The sequence below is a fragment of the Adiantum capillus-veneris genome, chromosome 23, assembly GCF_014529385.1.
Source record: "Adiantum capillus-veneris isolate H3 chromosome 23, ASM1452938v2, whole genome shotgun sequence".
Classification (NCBI taxonomy): Eukaryota; Viridiplantae; Streptophyta; class Polypodiopsida; order Polypodiales; family Pteridaceae; genus Adiantum; species Adiantum capillus-veneris.
Genome location: NC_140953.1, coordinates 91597381 through 91617351, shown reverse-complemented (window position 1 = coordinate 91617351; position 19971 = coordinate 91597381). Strand labels below are relative to the sequence as shown.

The 19971-nt window shown below is 45.7% G+C and overlaps 1 protein-coding gene across 2 annotated transcripts in view; it reads left to right on the top strand.

Moving 5' to 3' along the window:
• The window catches only part of LOC147428164 (uncharacterized), a 78738-nt gene that overhangs the window by 38937 nt on the left and 19830 nt on the right, over window positions 1–19971 (top strand). For both annotated transcript variants that reach the window (XM_086496312.1, XM_086496313.1), the window contains 3 exons: window positions 1355–1576; window positions 2144–2955; window positions 3046–3177. In XM_086496312.1, the coding sequence (XP_086352438.1) occupies window positions 1355–1576; window positions 2144–2955; window positions 3046–3177 (1166 nt within the window). The remainder of the gene's footprint in view (window positions 1–1354; window positions 1577–2143; window positions 2956–3045; window positions 3178–19971) is intronic.

Sequence of the window (19971 nt, the reverse complement as noted above, 5' to 3'; positions counted from 1 at the left end):
CATGAATGTGCTATGCATCGTTTGGAAGCTCAAAAGAGAGCATACTGTGCATTGAGAACATGTGTAATGTAGGGGATGTCAAATGCTAGGCTCTCAAGAAGTACCTTTTAACACATTGGTTCTGGTTTATGGAGTGTGTGGGGTGGGAGCATCTCAAAATCTACTTGGCAAGAGTTTGAGAATGTCCAAAAGCCCTTCTTTTTCAAACATTCTCTAAGTTAAAACACAAACATGAGAAAGATGCATCAAGAACCCTCACATTGACTTCCTATAATTGCATGGGAAGCAAGCTAAAATGTTCAGAAGATGCATTACAACAAGATCTTGAGCACGGGATGAATGCAAGACATAAAAAAGTGGTTTGGGATATGGGATGCATTACACTTGCTACATGATGTTTCTATAGACCTTCAAGTAAATGAGGCTTTTCTACAATGCTAATGTATTACGACTTGGGAGAAATCTGTTGGGTTACACTTCATACATTATGCCGCCCATATTGCTTCCAAATGAAAAGCCACGTTCTTTGTCAAAAAGGAAATCGTAACTCATCCTTATATGCTTGAGCCTAATCCTTTCTCCATGATATGCATTGTTGCAACCGTTTGGCTTAGCTCTATCTCCTTTCGATGCGATATTAGGCATTGGGGCAATCGAGAAGAGTCCCATCGACTATGCTCATTATGTTCACAATAAGTTGAAGAGTCTAAATACCACACACTACTAGAGTTTTTAGCATTTTCTCATATCCAAGCTTGCTTCCCTTACAATAAGTTCAAGAGTCTGAATACCACACACTACTAGAGTTTTTAGCATTTGCTTCCCTCACATTTTCAACCATGACCTAGACCCAGATACTTTCCTCTCTCAATCACAATTAGAGCTCTCCATTTTGATTCTCATCACCACAATCCTTGAGCATGGAGAATCAATTATCAACTCCACACATAGTACATCACATGTATCTTTGTTCCCATAGATCATATTTGATCTCCGAGGATGATAATAAAATCTATCTATCTATCCATCTCTCTTTTAACAAAGTGTAATAGATCATAGATTCTCTATTTCATTCCCTCTTGAGATGTATGTCTTGAGTCAAGACTTCTTATGGGCAAAGATTATCAAATGACACTTTCATGAGTGTCTTTCTTAAGAGAGCCTCCCTTTTGCTCTTCAAATAGTAGATTTATAGAGAGGAACATTTTGGCCTTTTGAAGACATATATCATTCCATTTCTCTCTCTCTCTCTCTCTCTCTCTCTCTCTCTCTCTCTCTCTCCCCTTCCCCCGTTCGTAAATTAATTAACTTTTCTTCTTCTTCAAACTCCAAGTTCAAAAATTTGAATGAGCAGACCAGAAAGGAAGCAGCGGAGTGGGAGGCGCGGGCTCTGGGCAAAGAAGAGCTGGTGAAGGAGAACGTGGAAGCACAACGCCAGATCCTTCTGCTGCAGACTAATCTTCAATGGGCCAAGTCGGTATTATGGGAGCGCGCCCGCACTCTGCTTTCCCTCAAGAGATCTGCCTTCCCCCTCTCATCGTGGCGTCGCTATCTTGATCTCTGCAGGAAAAGGAAGGTACGGTTTCCATTTTCCTCTTGCTTTGTTTTATGTATGTGATGGCGTGTGCACGGCCATGCATGGAAACACACAGACACACACACACACACACACGAGAGAGAGAGAGAGAGAGAGAGAGAGAGAGAGAGAGAGAGAGAGAGAGAGAGAGAGAGAGAGAGAGAGAGAGAGAGAGAGAGAGAGAGAGAGTACTCACATAATAACTGTTCAAAATCCTCTTATCGCCAATAAAAAGGGAAGATGAGCTTATTTTCCTCTCTTGCTCTTGCGTGCACACGCACAGTACAGCACTCGACAAACAAACTGTTGTGATTTTTGCAAGGTCTTCAAACCAATTGCACATTGTTTGGGGTTGATTTTTGTCGTAGAGTTTCCTTGGCCTTGAAGTCTCAATGGCAGAGCTATGTATATATAGGCTATGTTTCTTTGGAAATATATAGGCTACATCAACTCTTGCTCAGTGGCTTTCAAAAGCTACAACAGAGTGTTGATGCTTATCACTTCCTACAAATAAAAAGAATGCAGTTTTAGCACATTGTTTGTATGTTGTTTTTGGATTATTTTTAGGTGCTTAAACGAGCTGAGCGCATCTGGAATCATAAGGTTATGGGAAACTGGTTCAGCAGTTTTCAACATGCTCTCTTAACATTGAGAAAAAGACGGCAAATTCTTAGAATATGTCTGCTGCGGTTGAAGAAGAGAACTTTGCTTCAAAGCGTAATCCATTGGCAAAGTTGGACAAGCAGAAAAAAGGCATTATCTCAAGCATATGCACGTCTAGTGCAATTAAAAGAATGGAGATTGTTAAGGAAATCCACAATCCATTGGGAAATTGTGTGTTGCAAAACACTTTATCAAAAAACGCAAAAGAAGAAAGCAGCAATGGTGTCGCGAAGATGCCAGCTACAGAAGGCCTGGAAGAGTTGGTCTTCTACCTGTCAAGCAAGTTCATATTACAGGGATGTGGCTAGGGAACATTATGCCAGGGAGAAGTTGGATTGCTTATTTGTTAGGTGGAAGCTTTACTCGGCAAAACAGGCATGTAGACAGAGGCATGCACTTTCTAGTGCACAGCAGCGAGCAACATTTCTTATGAAATTGTCTTTTTCTGGATGGCTCGATATGATCAGACATTGTCTCATGGTACAAGAGCGATTGGTTGCGTTTCAGCTTCGTGGACATTTCAAGCTCAAGAAAAACTTGTTCCAGTTTTTGCTACATATGGCCTTCAGAAACATAGAGAAAAGAAACTTCAGATTGTCTTTGAGATCGAAGAACAAGAAGCTTGTCAAAGAGAGGGTTCTTGCTTGTTTTTCTCATCAAACATCTCAAAGGCGGCTGCTTAACAAGTTTTTATTGCTCCAATCATCAAAGAGGAGGTAACAAACCTAGTTTATTTGTTGAGCATTCCTAAGAGTAGGATGGCGTTGATTTACTTGCTTGTGCTGGTGCATGCTGTTTGGCTGTAGGTTAAATGCTTTCAGTGAGTGGCGATTGCGAGTCATTTACCAGCACTGGGTGTGGGCGAAGAGAAAGCGCAAAGACATTTTTATGAAGAAACATACATTCATTGCCTGGATGTTTTATCTTGAAATGAGCAGGTTGGAAGGTTTTTGTTTTGCTTTTTTGCATAAGTGTAAAGATGTTTTTTTGGACAATTTATTCGGGTTTACTTCCAGAGTGGGAGACACAACATAGTATAGTTGTACAACCAGACAATAAACCTATAAGCAGACTAGCATATAGGTAGAGTCAAAGTGAAGCTCAGGAATTCGAATGCCAACGAGATGAGTATATTAGTAAGGGCTTCATTAAGCCTGGTTCTTCTCCATGGGCATCCCCAGTGTCCTTGTGAAGAAGAGGGATTGTTCTATGTGCATGTGCGTAGATTATCACGATCTGAAAATTTACCATAAAACAGAAGTATCCTATGTACAGGGTTGATGAGCTTTTTGATCAACTCGATGGGGCTATATACTTCAGGAAGATTGATGAGAGATTTGGATACCATTAATTACAAATTGATGCAAGTGATATTCTTAAAACAACTTTCCGAACGGAGTTTGGACATTTTGAGTTTCTTGTTCTTCCTTTGGGTTAACAAATGCTCGAGCTTTGTTTATGACACTCATGGACCAAATTATTTGGGTAAATTCTTCTTTGATGTCTACCACAAGTGTGATGATGCGGCAGGGGTCCTTGGCTCAAGTGGACCTTAAAAGACTGACTCAAGAGGTCGGACAAAAACCCATAAAAGATTGCTCAACAATTGTTGACGTGGCAGCCATTGAAAAATCCGTCGCAATTTACGGAACCATACGGCATCCTCGCGCCAACTTTTGACGATGGATTTTGGGGTAGCAGGCTATGCTTTTGGCAGCGCCCAATTTAGGAGCCCCTCTGCACTCTTTAAAGTGTGGCTAGGTGGCAGGGCTCTTTTCTTGGTAGATAAGCTTGGGAGTATCACGGAGAAGAGACCCTCGGCTCTCCTCTTCTCTCTCTCTCTCTTTTCAAGTTCAATTGTTGTAGTTTCTGTTCGTGCGTTGCTATTGATTTCTCGCTTGGGTGTCCAAGCTTGTTACAATGACATCCTTATTTATAGTTGTTCTAAGGAAGCACATTTAGAACATGTGCGAAAGGGTTTGATCTGCTTAGGTAGCACACCTTATATGCTAAGAAAAGCAAATGTGATTTTATGCAAGGAGAAGTGTATCTTAGCCATATCATTTTAGTTGATTGTCTTAAGGTGGATCCTAGTAAAGTTGAGGCTAGCTTCAAATTTTTTTGCCTATGGTTGGTTATTATTGTAAATTTATTTAGAATTATGCGAAGATAGTTGGGCCTATAATTAATTAATTGAAGGGTCAAGGTTGTAATTTCCTTGGCAAGCAATTAGCTCGTGCTCCTCTATTGAACATCGTCGATCCAACCAAACTGTTTGTTTTGGAGATTGATACTAGCAATAAGGCTATTGGTGTAGTGCTACTTCAAGATGGTAGACTAGTTGTCGTTAAAAGTAAAAACTTAAATAGTGCTCAACAAAATTACTGTGTGTATGAACGCGAATTATATACCATTATAGATGCCCTTTACAGATGGAGACATTATTTATATGATGCAGAGTTTGAGATTGTATCTGACCATGAGAGCAGTAGATGGTTTACAAATCAAACAGATTTGAACAGTCGAAAGCCTAGCAGAGACCTTTCAAGAGTGTGATTGCTCTTTATTGTATCCTAAAGGTTGCTATAAGGTGGTAGTTGACGCTTCAGGCCGCATGTCCAAGATAAATGCTCTTTCCTTCACAGAAATTAAGAGTGAATTCTTGGCCTCTCTTCGAGGAACATGTGAGCACAGATTCTTGTACAATATGGTGTGGAGTCATGGTAAAATGAGGGAATTTTCTCACTCTAATGCGAGTACAGACGCTAACTCTACACACAATTCTACTTTTTCTCAAGCAAAACAACATCAATGGAAGATTTTTTCTATTGAGTATGTATCTACTCTACAAGGGGAGGGTATGTGTACCCTTGGATTTAGACACTGTGACGGGTTTTAGGATTAGGATTTTTGCATCGAGGTCATAGACGCATGTGATCATTGTGTTCATTTGGCAGTCTCCCTAGAAAGGTGGTTCATGCCAATCTTTTTGTAAAAGCCAAAAACCTATATGCCGTGATTAGTTTCTCTCTTCTCTTTCATGCACGGTACTTGCATATGTAATCATCTGTGTGGCACTAGAAACATCTGAGTGACCTTCAGGTGTTGGACTACTTTGACTGAGTTTTGCAGATTCCCGGCCGAGGGACCTAAAACCTAGCAAAAGAAGAAGAAACAAAAGGTCTACCAACTTATGAAGATTGGCTGAGTGACCAAAAAACCCAAAATGGGTTAGGATTAAAAATCCTACCCCAAGCCAACTTAGAAGAACCGGTTGAGGGACCTAAATAGTAAACATTAAATAAAGCAGAACACACACACACACACACACACACACACACACACACACACACACACACACACACACACACACACACACACACACACACACACACACACACACAGAGGAGTTTGCGTAGAAACTAATGATGTGGCATGTTGTACGAACAACTCGCGATTTGCGAAAATTGATGATGATGTGGCAGTGTGTACAGATCAGCCCTTTGGGCACTTGATTTTGGACCCAGAGTGTTTAAAAGCGTTGCTTTTTATGTGAGATGCTTTTGGTAGGCCAAGGGCCTTTAAATATGTATCATGGGCTCTCTCTTTGGCATTCTACCGCATGGAGAAGCACAACAGAGTCCCAATGTTGTACCTTGTTGAAGCAATAATTAAGAAATACCGAAAGAGGCTCCAACCTTTGGGGCCGGTGCCGTCTCGGGGTGGAACTCCACCACTCTGTGTCCCTCGGGTGGGTTCTCTCTCTCTCTCTCTCTCTCTCTCTTTTCTTTTACAATTGTTCAAGCTGTTTTGAAGTGCTAAAGTGTTGCCGAATTTGTAGATTGAAGTCATCCTTGTATTTTTGTCTAATTTCTTGTCGGAAGTGATTATAGGCACAAGGTGCCAAATTCTTTTTGAGTGTCAGGACAGTCTAAGTGTAGGCCATCCTGGTGTTAGGAAGACATGCATTATTAGCTAGAAGGAAATCTAAATGGCCAGATTTATATAAGGACATACACGAGTACGTCTTATGTGACATGAGTATGTGCTACATTACCAAAAGTGTGAAGTGAAAAAAGCTGAGTGTCTCAAGGTAGGTAGGCTCTTGCATCCATTAGAGATCCCAAACGGAAAATGGGAAACCATTTTTATGGATTTCATCATCGGTCGACCTATGACAGTTCGTGGCCATGACTCTATTTGGCTAGTAGTAGACTGCTTGACCAAGATGTGTAGGTTTATTCTTACAAAGACTATGGTCAAAGCTACATAACTGGTGTGACAAGTTAGTGATGTGGCACCACCAAGTTCGATGGAATAGATCTCGACCGAGAGGCCTAAACCCTAGCAACAACAGAAGAAGAAGTTCTACCCAACTTTTTGACATGGGCCGAGTGGGTAACCCTAGCAGCAGCAGAAGAAGAAGTTCCAACCAATGGAATAGATCCCGACAGAGAGGCCTAAACCCTAGCAACAACAAAAGAAGAAGTTCTACCCAAAATTTTGACACGGGCCGAGTGGCCTAAAGACAAAGTGGGTTAGACTTAAAAATCCTAACAACATTGGCCGAGAGGACTAAACCCCAACATATACACATACTCAGTTTGCATAACAGATGATTATGTGGCATGCTGTATGGATTTCCAAAAATTACGTTGGATGGTTTGATGGCTACGGTCCATGCTTTTTAGGGAGTAGATGCTTTTCACAGGAGACGGGCACCACGTGCCAACGGAAAAGAACAAACTGAACAACTTTAAGCACTTCAAGTAACAATTGAATTGAAAGAGATGCACGACACACGAACGAGTAGTGGAGTTCCACCCTAGAGAGCATTGGCCCCAAACCTTGGCGCCCCTTTCAATTGCTTGAACTCAGTACATCGCTGGTACTCAATCCTTTGCACCTCACGCGGAGCATCCTAGAGAATGAGCCCTTGGCTCATATTTAAAGGCCCTTGGCCTATGAAAAGCAGTTTACATGAAAAGCTATAAACTCAAAAGCTTCTGTTCCAAAAGCAGATGCCCAAAAGTTGCCAACGCAAAAGCAAAAATCCATACAGCTCTGTCACATCAACAATCAACGTAAAACGTGGAAATCTGTATAGGTCTGCCACATCAACATGTCAGCCTAAAATCCGGAAATCTATACAGGTTGCGAGCGCAAAATCCGGGACTCTATACTGTTGCCACGTCATCTACTCGCTACGCAATTGAGTGTATGTGTGTGTGGGCTTGCTATCACTTTAATGTCTTTGGGTCACTTGGGCCCCATCGGGCGGAGTCCCATAAGTTGGGGGGGACTTCTTTTGCTTCTTCTTCTGCTGTTGCTTCTTCACTTAGGGTTTAGGAAGCCGGATTTGCAAGTTGGCTCCGTTCTTCAGTGGCTTGACATGTCAACAATTTGTGACATTACCTAGTGCTTTTGTACTAAGCTTTTGGGGCTATGCTTGGGCATCCCTTGTATTGTTTATAAGTGTCCTTAGGTCTTTGGGGCATATGGACGTAGAATCTCGGAGAGTTGGATCCTCGGGGAGTTGTACCTTTACGAAGCAATAATAAAGAAATACCGAAAGGGGCGCTAGTCCATAGGGCCATTGCCATCTGGGAGTGGAACTCCGCCACTCCGTGTCTCATGATGCGCTGTGGATTCTCTCTCTCTCTCTCTCTCTCTCTCTCATGGGTCTCTCACTGTTTTTAGGGTTTCGCCACTTCTTCTTTGCTGTTTTTAGGGTTTCAAAATTGCTTTTTGACTGTTTTTAGAGTTTCGTCACTGTTTTTTTGCTGTTTTTAGGGTTTCAAAACTGTTTTTTTGGCTGTTTTTAAGGGTATCGTCACCGTTTTTTGTTGTTTTTTAGGGTTTCAAATCTATGTTTTGCTGCTTTTTAAAGTTTCACAAGCGTTTCTTGCTGTTTTTTAGGGTTTCTTATATTTTTTTTTCTGTTTTAGACTCTCTCTCTCTCTCTCTCTCTCTCTCTCTCACACACACACACACACACACACACAATCATGGGAAGTGTCGAAGTGCCAACGGCTTCCCCCACGTGTAAGAAGACGCATCTCTCGCTGGCCGCCCACAAAGCCTCTTTCATGCGGACAGGGAAAAGGATGTCGGCAATAGAGAAAGAAATGAGAGAATGGAGAAACAAAATTGAAGAGTGGAGGAAGGAGAGGAGCACTATTCTTCAAAGATGGACCGAAGAAAGAGACGGCATGTGTAGGAGGATCGCTTTGCTCGAGGAGAAAGTGGTCATCCAAGATTCCATCATCCGAAATCTACAAACAAAAACTGGGCAGCTCGAAGAAGGCGAAATTCAGTCATCCATGATGGAAGAATTTAATATTATGAGAGAAGAAATATGGGTTATCAAGGAAGGTGAGGAGAAGAAGTCATGGGTCGCGGTCATCTTCGCAACACAAAAGAAAGTAGAGGAGGCCGAAAAATGGATTGAGGTTGCCAAGAAAGGGAAAGGTAAGGAAGCTCCTTGTACACCCACTCTTATTAACATGACCCTCGAAGAGGAACAAAGGAGGAGGATGTGGGCTCTACATGTGAGGGTAACCGCCCTCAAGAACATAAACAATGTGGAAAAAGAGGTCACAAGCCTCACATCCATGATGGGGGTGGACAAGCCTTCACACACAAAGGCATGGAGAGTGGGCAAGAAGAGTGATGGCCCGGGAGAATCTTAAAAGGAAGAGATCTCATACTACGCTTCCCCTCCTTGGAAGAGAAGAAGGAATTCTTGAGAAAGAGACCTACTCTCAAGAAGACATGTATTTTTCTCGGTGATGCACAACTTGCACATATGAGAGAGGTAATGCCAGAGATTACGGCGGCAGGGGAGAAGGGAAAGATAGCCTTTTACAGAGATGGTCGGGTGGTGATTGTAGAGCGGCGCTCTACATGACGATGTGAGACCTATGGGACCACACTGAAGTTGGCTACTTGGAATTGTAATGGATCTATGAGGTTGGGTGTTGGTGCCTTTGAGAACAGTTTCAGAGACAGGGACATGGTTTTCTTCTTAGAGACGCATCAGGCCCTCGAACAACTTATGCCACATGTGGTGGGATACAGATGGGAGACAGCCCATAGGGCAGTCGCGAGATCTGAGCATGGGAGTAGAGGTTCAGGAGGAGTAGCATTGCTATTTAGGGAGGAGTTACAACCACTAATACATATTGTATGGAGAGATGATCATGCTAGATACATGTGGGTGAGGTTGAGAGCTGACACATGCCGATTTCTATACATTGCCATATGCTACTTCCCCATAGTACGTTAGTATATGCTGCATCCAGAGGACAATCGCCTTTCTCTATACTAGATGATGATGTATGGGAGTTTTCTAGGGATGGTGATATCATCCTCCTAGGGGACTTCAATGCCCGAACGGGAAATTCTCAAACAGTCTTCTACGACACTTCAGATGAGATGCTTAGAGAGATGGATGTGGGTGAGTTGGGGCTTGATAGATGCTCACATGACAAAGAGCTGTAGCGCGGATAATGTGTCGTGCTCTCTACAGTGGGTGGTCCTCAGTGCAATGTGCGTGACAATCTCACTCAAACAGACTGAATCTCCCTCAAACAGATGAACAGAAAGGAAACAATAGACGTCAACAGAGCTCTCAAAGACACAACAGCAGACTGGAACATATGACTCGACTATCTCCAAGACTGATACAGACTCTGGCGTGGCAGCACACTCAGCTCCAGCCCAGGACTCTCAGGTACAATCGGGTGTCGAGGCTCAGATGTGTCGGGATGGTGCAGACGTGCTCTATGTCAGACTCTCCCTAGACGACTACGTGCAAGATAAGATAGAACTGCCCCCAAAAATGACTACTCATATGTACAACCATAAGAGCCACCAACGGCCCATAAAGAACATCATCTAAGTCTATCCCCACTGGGTGGCGGTGGTGACCTGGCCACGATGTCCACTAGACCACCCTGCCACGTGTCTGCCCAAGTGTGAACCGACCAGACCAAAGACCGACTGACCAAAGCCCAACTATAAACTACTGTCATATGAAAGTGAAAGTGACACTGTAGCAGGCTACAGGTTGCCCGCCACAAGTCCGCTGCTCGTCCCGGAGAGCGGAACTGATGAACTGAAATAACGGCGCTCTATTGTTGGTGGTCGGATGATGGAGGAGGAGGTGGCGGAGGCTGATAGTAAGTTGGGTAAGGAGATGGAGGCCAAGTGTATGGTGAGGGGTAGTGGCCATGAGGAGGGTACATCGGGCATGAAGCAGCAGGCTGCGTCATGTTTTGCGGTTGAGTAGGTGGAGCTGGTGGAAACCCAGGAAACGACTGCGCAGGCTGCGAGGGTGGAACCGGTTGTTGGAATCCCGGGAAGCCGTAGAAGTGTTGAGGATAGGATGGAGACTGGGAGGGGGAGGCCATAGAGGGACCCTGAAATTGTGATGAGACCGAGCCTGTTGGTTTAGACTCCATTCTGGTAGGATTTGCTTTTTCTGCTGTTTGAGAGTCCCCTGAATGTGCTTTGGACACGTCCGTCTGTGTCGGTACCTGTGGTGCCAATGCAGGAACTTGCTGAGAAACCGGGGTTGTAGTTGTAGTTGTAGCTTGAACTGCCTGTGAAATGGCTACAGCTTGGTATTTTGCACAAGAAGGACATAGTGTATGTACCACCGGAGAGAGATCCTGAACTGCTGCAGTCATATCATTTGCCTCTTTTAACTGTTTTTGCTGAGTGTGGACGATATGTTTGAGGTCCACTACTTGTTGAGTTAAGATTCTTATACGATCCTGAGATGTAGCAATGAAATTGTCCCTATCCATCGCTCGTTGAAGATGCGTTTGCACTTCCCTTGTCATACCGTCGTAGCAAGAGCGATGCATACCGTTGGTACCTTGCAATGAGAGTGTTGCATTGATAATCGTCGAAATGGCTCTTCTGTCTGCCTCTAAAAGTCTGTCAGCTTGAGGCGCAAAAGTCTCATACATGTTATGTTTGTTAGATGTAGGCGCCCCAGAGCTAGATGCCCCTGCAGTATCCTTCAGTGCCCCAGCAATAAGAGTAGTATGTAGTGCCGGCGAGACAACTGGATGTTGTGTTTTAGTGACGGCAACACTACTCACAATAGGTGGTGTGAAAGTGGAGGTGGCCACAGAAGTAGACATACGCACTGTTGGTGTTGTAGTATGGACGTCCGAGATTTTGACCTGCGATTCTGAGAAAGGTAGTGTTGCCAGCTGCGTAGATGAATCTTTTTGTACCTTTGCCCTCTTGCGCGAGATGCCCTTTCCTTTTGCCATTTTGGAACGTTCTTGCTCTTTCGGATCATCTGGAAGGGTGAGAACTGCCTTTGCATCCGGCTTTTGCTGCATACTCTGTACCACCCAAGACATAATAGGCGTTGCATAGCAATTGAACTTTTCCGCTTTGCCTTTACGTTGAGTCCGAAACCGCTTTGCCTTGTCCTGTAGCTCTTTAAACAACAAATTGTGAAATGGGTATGGCAGGCAATGGTAGAGACAAAAGAGAGCATCGCATATTGCTGGAGAACTTGGAGAAGATGAAACCCCTGATCTTTCAGGTGCTCGCAGTAAAAAATAATACTGTAACACTGAATACAGTTGCTGACTCCTGTGATAGTCTGGGTGTGAGTCCAACAAAAGTTCCTGACAAGCATTTGCCGTTTCTTCTGGTGAAAGATTCGAGAAGGTTTTTGTTGCGGGCAGAGGTGTCAGCACAGTCAATATTCCCATTGCCTGTCCGATATCCTCCGCCGTGAGTGCGGTATCATTCAAATTTGTAAAAGTTAGCAAGAGGGAACATAGCTTGGCAGTAGAGATATTGGCAGACAAATCGGTCTCAACCAACTTTTGGAGACCCAAGTGTATCAATTGTTGTTGAGAGAACACCTCCTTCAGTGCTGGATTCGTAGCCTGTAGATGATATATCGTAATTAAAGGTACCTTGGAGAGAGCACCAGACGGGCGAGGCACCTGGAGAGTAGTGACTTTGTCAACAGTGGCTGACTGTGGTGAATCTTCCTCAGAAGATTCCTCTGAAATCTGCTCTAAACTGGGAGTATAGTCTGATTTGCTGTCAGAACTATCCCCAGATGCAGAGGACTCGTCCTCCGATTGTAGATGCTTTTCCCTGTTTCGAGTACGAACCATCTTACTAGACTGTGCGTGGGCTTCCAGTGGGAAAGTTGAGTAAGCGGTGTTGAGGAGCTCAGGAGACCTTGCCGCTGATTTGTGAACTGTGAAGACTCTGTGCTGCTGATAAGAAGAATTAGGCTTGAATGAACCTTATATTTACGCTAAAGTAGCTTTTCAGTATTCTTATCAAGCTGCTTTTATTCTTAGGATTTTTATGTTGCTTTTGCGCAAGGCCAGGCTAGGGCGAGGAAAAAAGCGATGGAAAAGGAAGGGCGAGGGCGAGGAGCTAAGACGGAAAAAAAAAAGCGGCCTAGGCATGGGCTAGGGCGAGGGCGAGGAGTGGGAGGGGTAGGGCGAGGGCGAGAGGTGGAGGGGCTAGGCGAAGGAAAAGGGCGAGGAGCGAGGGTAGGAGAGGGCGAGGGGGTGGTAGGGCGAGGCGAGGGTGAGGGCGAGGGCGAGGAGTGGGAGGGGTAGGCGAGGACGAGAGGTGGAGGGGCTAGGAAAGGGCGAGGAGGTGGTAGGGTTAGGGCGAGGAGTGGGAGGGGTAGGGCGAGGGCGAGAGGTAAGGGGCTAGGCGAGGGAAAAGGGCGAGGAGCGAGGGTGGGAGAGGGCGAGGGGTTGGTAGGGTTAGTGCGAGGGGGTGAGGGCTAGGGCGAGGGCGAGAAAATAGGGGCGAGAGGTGAGAGGGCTAGGGCTAGGGATGGTCTAGGGCTAGGGCGAGAAAATAGAGCGAGGGGTGAGAGGGCTAGGGTTAGGGCGAGAGTTTTAGGGGATGGGAGAGGCCGGGGGTGGGAGGGTTAGGACCAGGGTTAGAGGAAAAGGGGTAGGACGAGGGAGAGAGGGTGAGGGGGAAATGGAAAGGGACTTGCAATTCGACATAAATTCAGGGCTTACCCCACTAAGCTCAACTAAGCTCTGCTGCAGAAATAGTAGCTTATCATTAGTAGCAGACTGAGCACCACCAAAGGCGCCTTGATTTGGCAACTGTCCCCACATCTAATTTTTGGAGGGGATGTGAAAGTTAGGAGAGGGAGAGGGAAAGGGAAGGATTAGGACAGAGGCTAGGGGAGTTGGTTCAGAGGAGAGACAAGCTGAGGGGAGGAAAAAAAAAACAGTTAGTACTAATCATCAAAACTATCCCAGAGACCTTAAAGATAGAGTAGACCACAAGAATAACACGCATTGATAATATCGAGTTAGCAGAAAGAATCAGCAATTCATAAACGCGAAGTATCATCCTACATAAATACCCCACTCAAGGCATTTATAGCTTTATGCATCTCCAAGAACTGAGTTTGACTTGAGAGTAAAATCTGAGAAAAGGAACTTATTCAGATTGGGGAGATTAGGTTATGTCCAAGAAAGACAAAGATTGAAGACAGATAGAGTGAAGATAGAGTTGATCAAGTCCGGAAGCAACCTATGAGCTTAACCTAGACCGCGGAAGGAGAGCTGCCTAAGGAAATTTTCTAAGAGAGATAAGATAAATCAGAACAGTAAGATGGGAAAGATAGCGATTCCGAAGTTATTTAAAGGGTCAGGAGTCTGCAAAGCTCAACACCTTCTCTGATTGTCGTGCGGTTAGACCCTTGAGCGTCTCTCAAGCATGATAGCATTTGATCCGAGATCCATTGACCAAAGGCAGAGAAACTCCTTCGAGAGTGGCTAATTGTACTGCACCATGGGGTAGAATCTCTATCACCTTATATGGTCCTTGCCATGCTGGGACCAACTTCTTTGCTTTTTTCAGAAACTTGGCTTGATAAAGTAGCACCAGTGCTCCTTGTTTTATTTGCGGCTTCCTGAGATGGCGATCATGCCAGGCTTTACGACGAAGCTGCTCTGCTTCTAGGGCCAGTGAAGCCAAACCTCGGCTCTCCTCCAAAAGGAAAAGACGAGAGACGGATGCCGACCCCAAATTTCCATTGGCACGAAGACTCCCCACTCGCGGGGACCCTGAGTTGAATTCGAAAGGTGCTATCGCTTCCAAACCGAAAGCCAATTGAAATGGAGTGTGATTGGTTGTGGCTTTGAAAGAAGTTCGATATGCCCAAAGTGTACCGTGGATAGCTTGAGCCCAAGTTGATGGATGAAGATGACATGCTTTCCGCAGGAGTGCTATCAGAACCTTATTAGTGCTCTCTGCCTGCCCATTTGCTCTAGGGTAATAAGAAAAGATTTTCTGTGAAAAATCTTGTAGTTGGCCAGCAAGGTAGAAATTGTTTCATTCACAAAGTGACTACCCCTGTCACTGGTGATTTCCAATGGACATCCAAACCTGCACAAAATATTTTCATAGAGAAACTTGGCTACTGTAGTGCTAGTGCAGTCCGTTGTTGCAACTTGCAAGTACCTCTGCCCACTTTGTTGCGTAGTCGGTAGCCACCAAGAGATACTTCCGATTGCCGGGTTGGGCAGAGGGAGTAATTGGGCCTACAAAATCTATGCCCCATCTCTCAAAGGGCTGCCATGCCATAGAGACCTGCAGAGGACGGTTTGACTGTTTGCTTGGTTTAGGACCACAACGCTGACATACATCACATACCTTTACATAGGCAATTGCATCGCGGAAAATATAGGGCCACCACAAGCCACACTGGAGAATCTTTTGTGCAGTAATATGGCCAGGGTAATGGCCACCAGTGGGACCACTATGGGCATCCTCTAAAATATACTCGACCTCGTGAGGGGAGACACAGCGCCTTAGAACACCATCTTGCCCTGATTTGTATAGCTGGCCCCCAATGAGAGTGAAAGGCCTAGACTTCAGCAACAGGCGTCTCTTCTGTAGGGGAGAAGCATTCTCTGGGTAGAGGCCACTAGAAAGCAGATGCAAAACATCGCCGTACCATTCCGGTGTAGTATCCACCTTAAAGAGACTGCTATCAGGAAAGTCGTCAGCAACCCCTGTTGCTTCTTCACCAGTGTGAACGCGAGAAAGGTGGTCGGCGAGGACATGATGTTTGCCGGGCCTGAGTACCACTTCAAAATCGAACTCTTGAAATAAAAGTAGCCATCGCCATACTCTACCTGCAACCTGCGGCTTGTTGAGCAGATATCTGAGGGCATGGTGATCCGTAATAATTGTGAAGTGGACCCCTAATAAGTAGTGCCGAAATTTTTTCAGAGCATACACAATGGCTAAACCTTCCCTTTCTGTGGTGCTATAGTTACACTCTGCCTTGGTGAGTAGGCGACTTGCATAGTGAACAGGGCGATCCAGGTTATACTCCTTACTAGGCTGGGTTAGCACCGCACCCACAGCAAGTTGACTGGCATCTGTATGCACATGAAAGGTGAGAGACCAATTGGGAGCTACTAAGATAGGCGCCTCAGCGAGGCGTTTTTTAAGGTATGCAAAAGCTTCAGACTCTGCCTTTGACCATTGAAAGGGAACAGCAGCACTGGTTAGGCGGGTCAGGGGTTGAGCCACCTGTGCATACATGCGTATAAACCTGCGATGATACCCTGTGTGGCCTACAAAGCTCTGTACCCCTTTTGGGTTGATGGGAGGTGGTAACTTTAAGATTGCCACAATCTTCTCTGGGTCAGGAGCTAAACCTTTAGCCGACACCACATGGCCTAGAAGTGTGCCTTCAATAACCAAAAAATGACATTTGTTAGGATTTAGCTTTAGGCGTGCCTCTCTGCATCTGAGGAAGACAGCAGAGAGCTGAGAGAGGTGTTCCTCTAGGTTTGCCACTGGGGTTGAACATTGAGCACCTGAGAAGGTCGAAAAATCGTCCATGAAGATGCGAAGATGATCCGTAAGCAGAGGACAAAAGATGAGATGTACTGCCCTATTGAAAGAAGGTGGGGCATTTTTCAACCCAAAAGACATTCGAGTGTATATAAAAATACCCCAGGGAGTCACAAAGGCCGTTTTCAGTTGATCACCTGGATGGATGTCCAATTGATTGTATCCACTAAACCCATCCATGAAATTGTACAATACATGCCCTGCTACATCTTCGAGCACACGCTCAGTGAAAAGTGTTGGGAACCCATCTGGGATAGTTACCTTATTTAGAGCACGGTAATCGACGCACACGCGGATTTTGTTGGATTGCTTCTTCGGCGCTATCACCATGGGTGATAACCACTCAGAGTGCTCCACAGGTACTATGATCCCTGCCTCTTGCATTTTTTCTAACTCTGCCTTGACCGCCTCAGCATACTTCGGGTTGAGCTTGTAAGCTCGGCCTCTTACAGGCTTAGCCCCTTCGACCAGAGGTATAGTGTGGACACCCAATTCTGGTGGAATCCCCTCTAAATCCTTGTATGACCAAGCGAAAACATCTTTAAAAGAGTGAATGAAGGAGACGACCTGATTGAGTAGTGCGGGATGCTCCCATAACCAAGCTGCTAACAGTACGTGTTGAGGGTTGTCAGGATCTCCTAGGTTGACTTCTCTGACCGGGTCTGGGGTTGTACCTGGAGAGGGTGCTTCTGAAGATGAGAGGTGAGCTGCCTCTTGGAGCTTCAAGACATCATGAGCAGGGGTTTGATCGATTGGAAACTCTGCATACTCTTCTTGTAACCATCCCTGTGGGAGCTCCTCAAAGGGCAAATCTTCCGATGCAGACAACCTGACAGAGTGCTTTTGAATGGGGTCCAACTTGGGAGATGCTCCAGGAAGGGGGGAATCTTTGGCTAGCGCATGCAGAGGAGATTTCTTCCCCCTTCGGTGATGTGTGATAGGTTCCCCAAGACCGAGGGCTTCCATCGGCGGTTCATTCGACGCATGAGAATGTGGGGCTGACACACTTACTTCTTCGATTGTTGTACTGTCTGTAGGACTTTGGACATCGGTGTCCTCCTGAGGATTTTGAAGAGAGTGTAACTGGCGGCACATGTAAGTTTTGAGTAGAGACCATGTAGCATGGCATCGAAGCGGTAGCTTCCAACCACTGTAGCAGGTCCTCGTCAGACCCGTCAGGTGGAATGGGCTGCTCCGGGTCAGGGTTGGACTGTACTGTCAATGAGCTGTACTGAGCCACTGGATCCATCCCTCCTTCAAGCCGGATTGGTTGCATTTGGGAGCCGGGAGTGGATATCCACATGGCGTCGTTTCCCCAATCATGAAGTGCCTTAGTATGCCGCAACCATGGTCTACCAATCAGCAAGGGAAATCCTCCCTCCACTTGAGGAAGACTGACCACCACAAAATCCAAGCTAAAAGTGAAGTCTTGTACCTTCAGAGGCACCTTCTCTATTATGCCAACAGGATAGATTGTCCGCTGGTCTGCCAATGTAACAGTGAACGGAGCAGGGCGAGTAGGCTGCAGACCTAAGGCTGACATGGTAAATTCGGGCATTAGGTTGATTCCAGACTCGCCATCCACTATGACGCCTGAGAACGACTGCCCTAGAATAGATACAGTAAGGCGTGGACTTTTATAATCGGTGAGGGGAGCAGCCGGATATGAAATCATGTAGGACTCCAGGGGCTGCACAGGTAGGTGCCCGCCACTAGGCCCGGTATCGGGGTACAAAGAATGAATGATTGAGAGTGTGTCACTTCTAAGAGTTGCATCGAGCCGAAGCATCTCATAAAGAGATATTTGCTGAAAGGTGTTCTTCAAGATTGCTTCCGTAGTGGGCCTATCTTCTACAACCTGGGCCTCCTCGGAAACTTTGACCTGTTGCAAATCAGCTACTGCTGCCAGGAAAGCTCCATCAATGTCCGAAAGCATAGAGATTGGCCTATTCTTTGCACCATTTACGGGTGCGCCATTTTGAACAAGTTGCTGAAGTGTTGGACTGGATGGTCCAGTTGGCGCAACCTTAAACCCAGGGCTGCTCTTTGTGCTCGAGTGAGCACCCCAGTAGGCTCTGTTGCTCGTTGTGGCTGAACTGTATGTGTAGTAGGTGTTGGCTGAGGAGTGGTGTTCACTGTGATTAGATTGATTTTCGGGAATGTAAACTCTTGTTGATTTTGATTTGGGCCTGAAGAAGAGGATGCCCTTTGTTTGGGACAATCTTTACTGTAGTGGTCCTTAAGACTCCGGACAATGTCTGCAAGGAGGAGACCCCTCAGGTAAAGGACACTTACTTTGATAATGCCCATATTCACCGCATCTGTAGCATAGGATTGGCCGATTTGACGGACGAAAAGGGGGACGAGGTGGTCGCTGCTCTTGTTGTTGCATGGTGCTGGAGGCTGAGGTGTAGAAACTTTGGGGAACTGAGGGAGTACTGGTATGATAAAAACTGTGGGGTGCAAAGTTGTTGTGCATACCTTGCTGCATAGGGGGTGTTGTCAGTAGAGGAGGAAACTGGTTTTGATGGCCGTAGGGTGAGACCATGTTGGATGCAGGTGCTAGCCCTTGTTGGAGGGAAGGACCAAGATTTTGCTGTATTTGTCGCAATCCCTAGAGGTAGTAACAATCCTTATCCTCATGTCCAGATTTCTCACAGAAGTGGCAGTAAACCCGAAGGGGGCATTCCTGTGGGGGGTGCCCTGTAGAGCGGCATGAGCTACACCAAACCATGGCCTTAGTCTCTTGCTGACATTTGAGCTCTTCTAACTCGCGCTTAATCTGTTCCAATGCCTCATTATGTGTAGGCTTCTCTTGTCTAAGAGAGAAGGACCTCTCCTCTTGAAGAGCTCGTTGTAGCTTTAGGGCTTCCAGTTCCCTGCGTAAAGAAGTTAAAAGATCAGTAGGACTACCTTCCGAGAACACAGAGGGAGTATCTATTTGAGGAGAGTTGTTGAAGAGCTTCCTAGCTCCCTCTATTCTAGTAGCAGTTGCAATGAACTCGTCGAGGGTGGCGTCGGGTCAGAGACTCTCTCGGAGTTTTTGCTGAGAAGTTTTAGGAAGCGCCTTCTCCACCCACTTTTTAACCATGAATTCACCGGGTTGTTGGGGAAGCTTGGCCACCAGTGACTTAGTTTTAGTCATAAGCTCCGCAAAAGTCTCCTCAGGCTTGAGCACCATGTTGGCTAACTCATCCAACACCTTCTCCTGGTAGTCTCCCGGCTTGAAAGCTGCACAGAACTGTTGTCTTAAGGCTGCCCAAGTTGCAAAATGGTTCTCTGCAAATTGGCTGTACCACTTATTTGCTAGGCTATCCAGGGTGGATGGAAATAGTACCAAGTAAGCATCTTCTCTGTTCAGCCCACGTCCCCTACAGAGAGATACAAATCTTCTTGCATGGTCGTCAGCATCTTCTGAAGACAGCCCTTTGAAGGTAGGGAACTTGATGTTCACCTTGGCCAAAACACTAGCTAGTGGCTCCATGATTTCTTGCTGAGTCTGTTGCACAATAGCTTGCTGTAGCAGAATAGGAGAGAGCTTTTCCGGAGAAGGTGATCGCGAAGATGGGGAACCTGATGACGAAGGAACGGGTGAGAGCTTTTCCGGAGAAGGTGATCGGGAAGATGGGGAACCTGATGAAGGAATGGGTGATGTGATATGTGAAGGTATAGGTGATGAGGTTGAAGGATTTCTACAAGGTGTCAAAGGTCGTCTTCTGTGATAGTACTTCAGAGGGCTCAGTAGTGGGCTTTGACGCTCAACTGACCTCCTTGTATGTGTCATGCAGTGACCTCCAATCCAACCAAGCTTTGGGCAAGAAAACCTT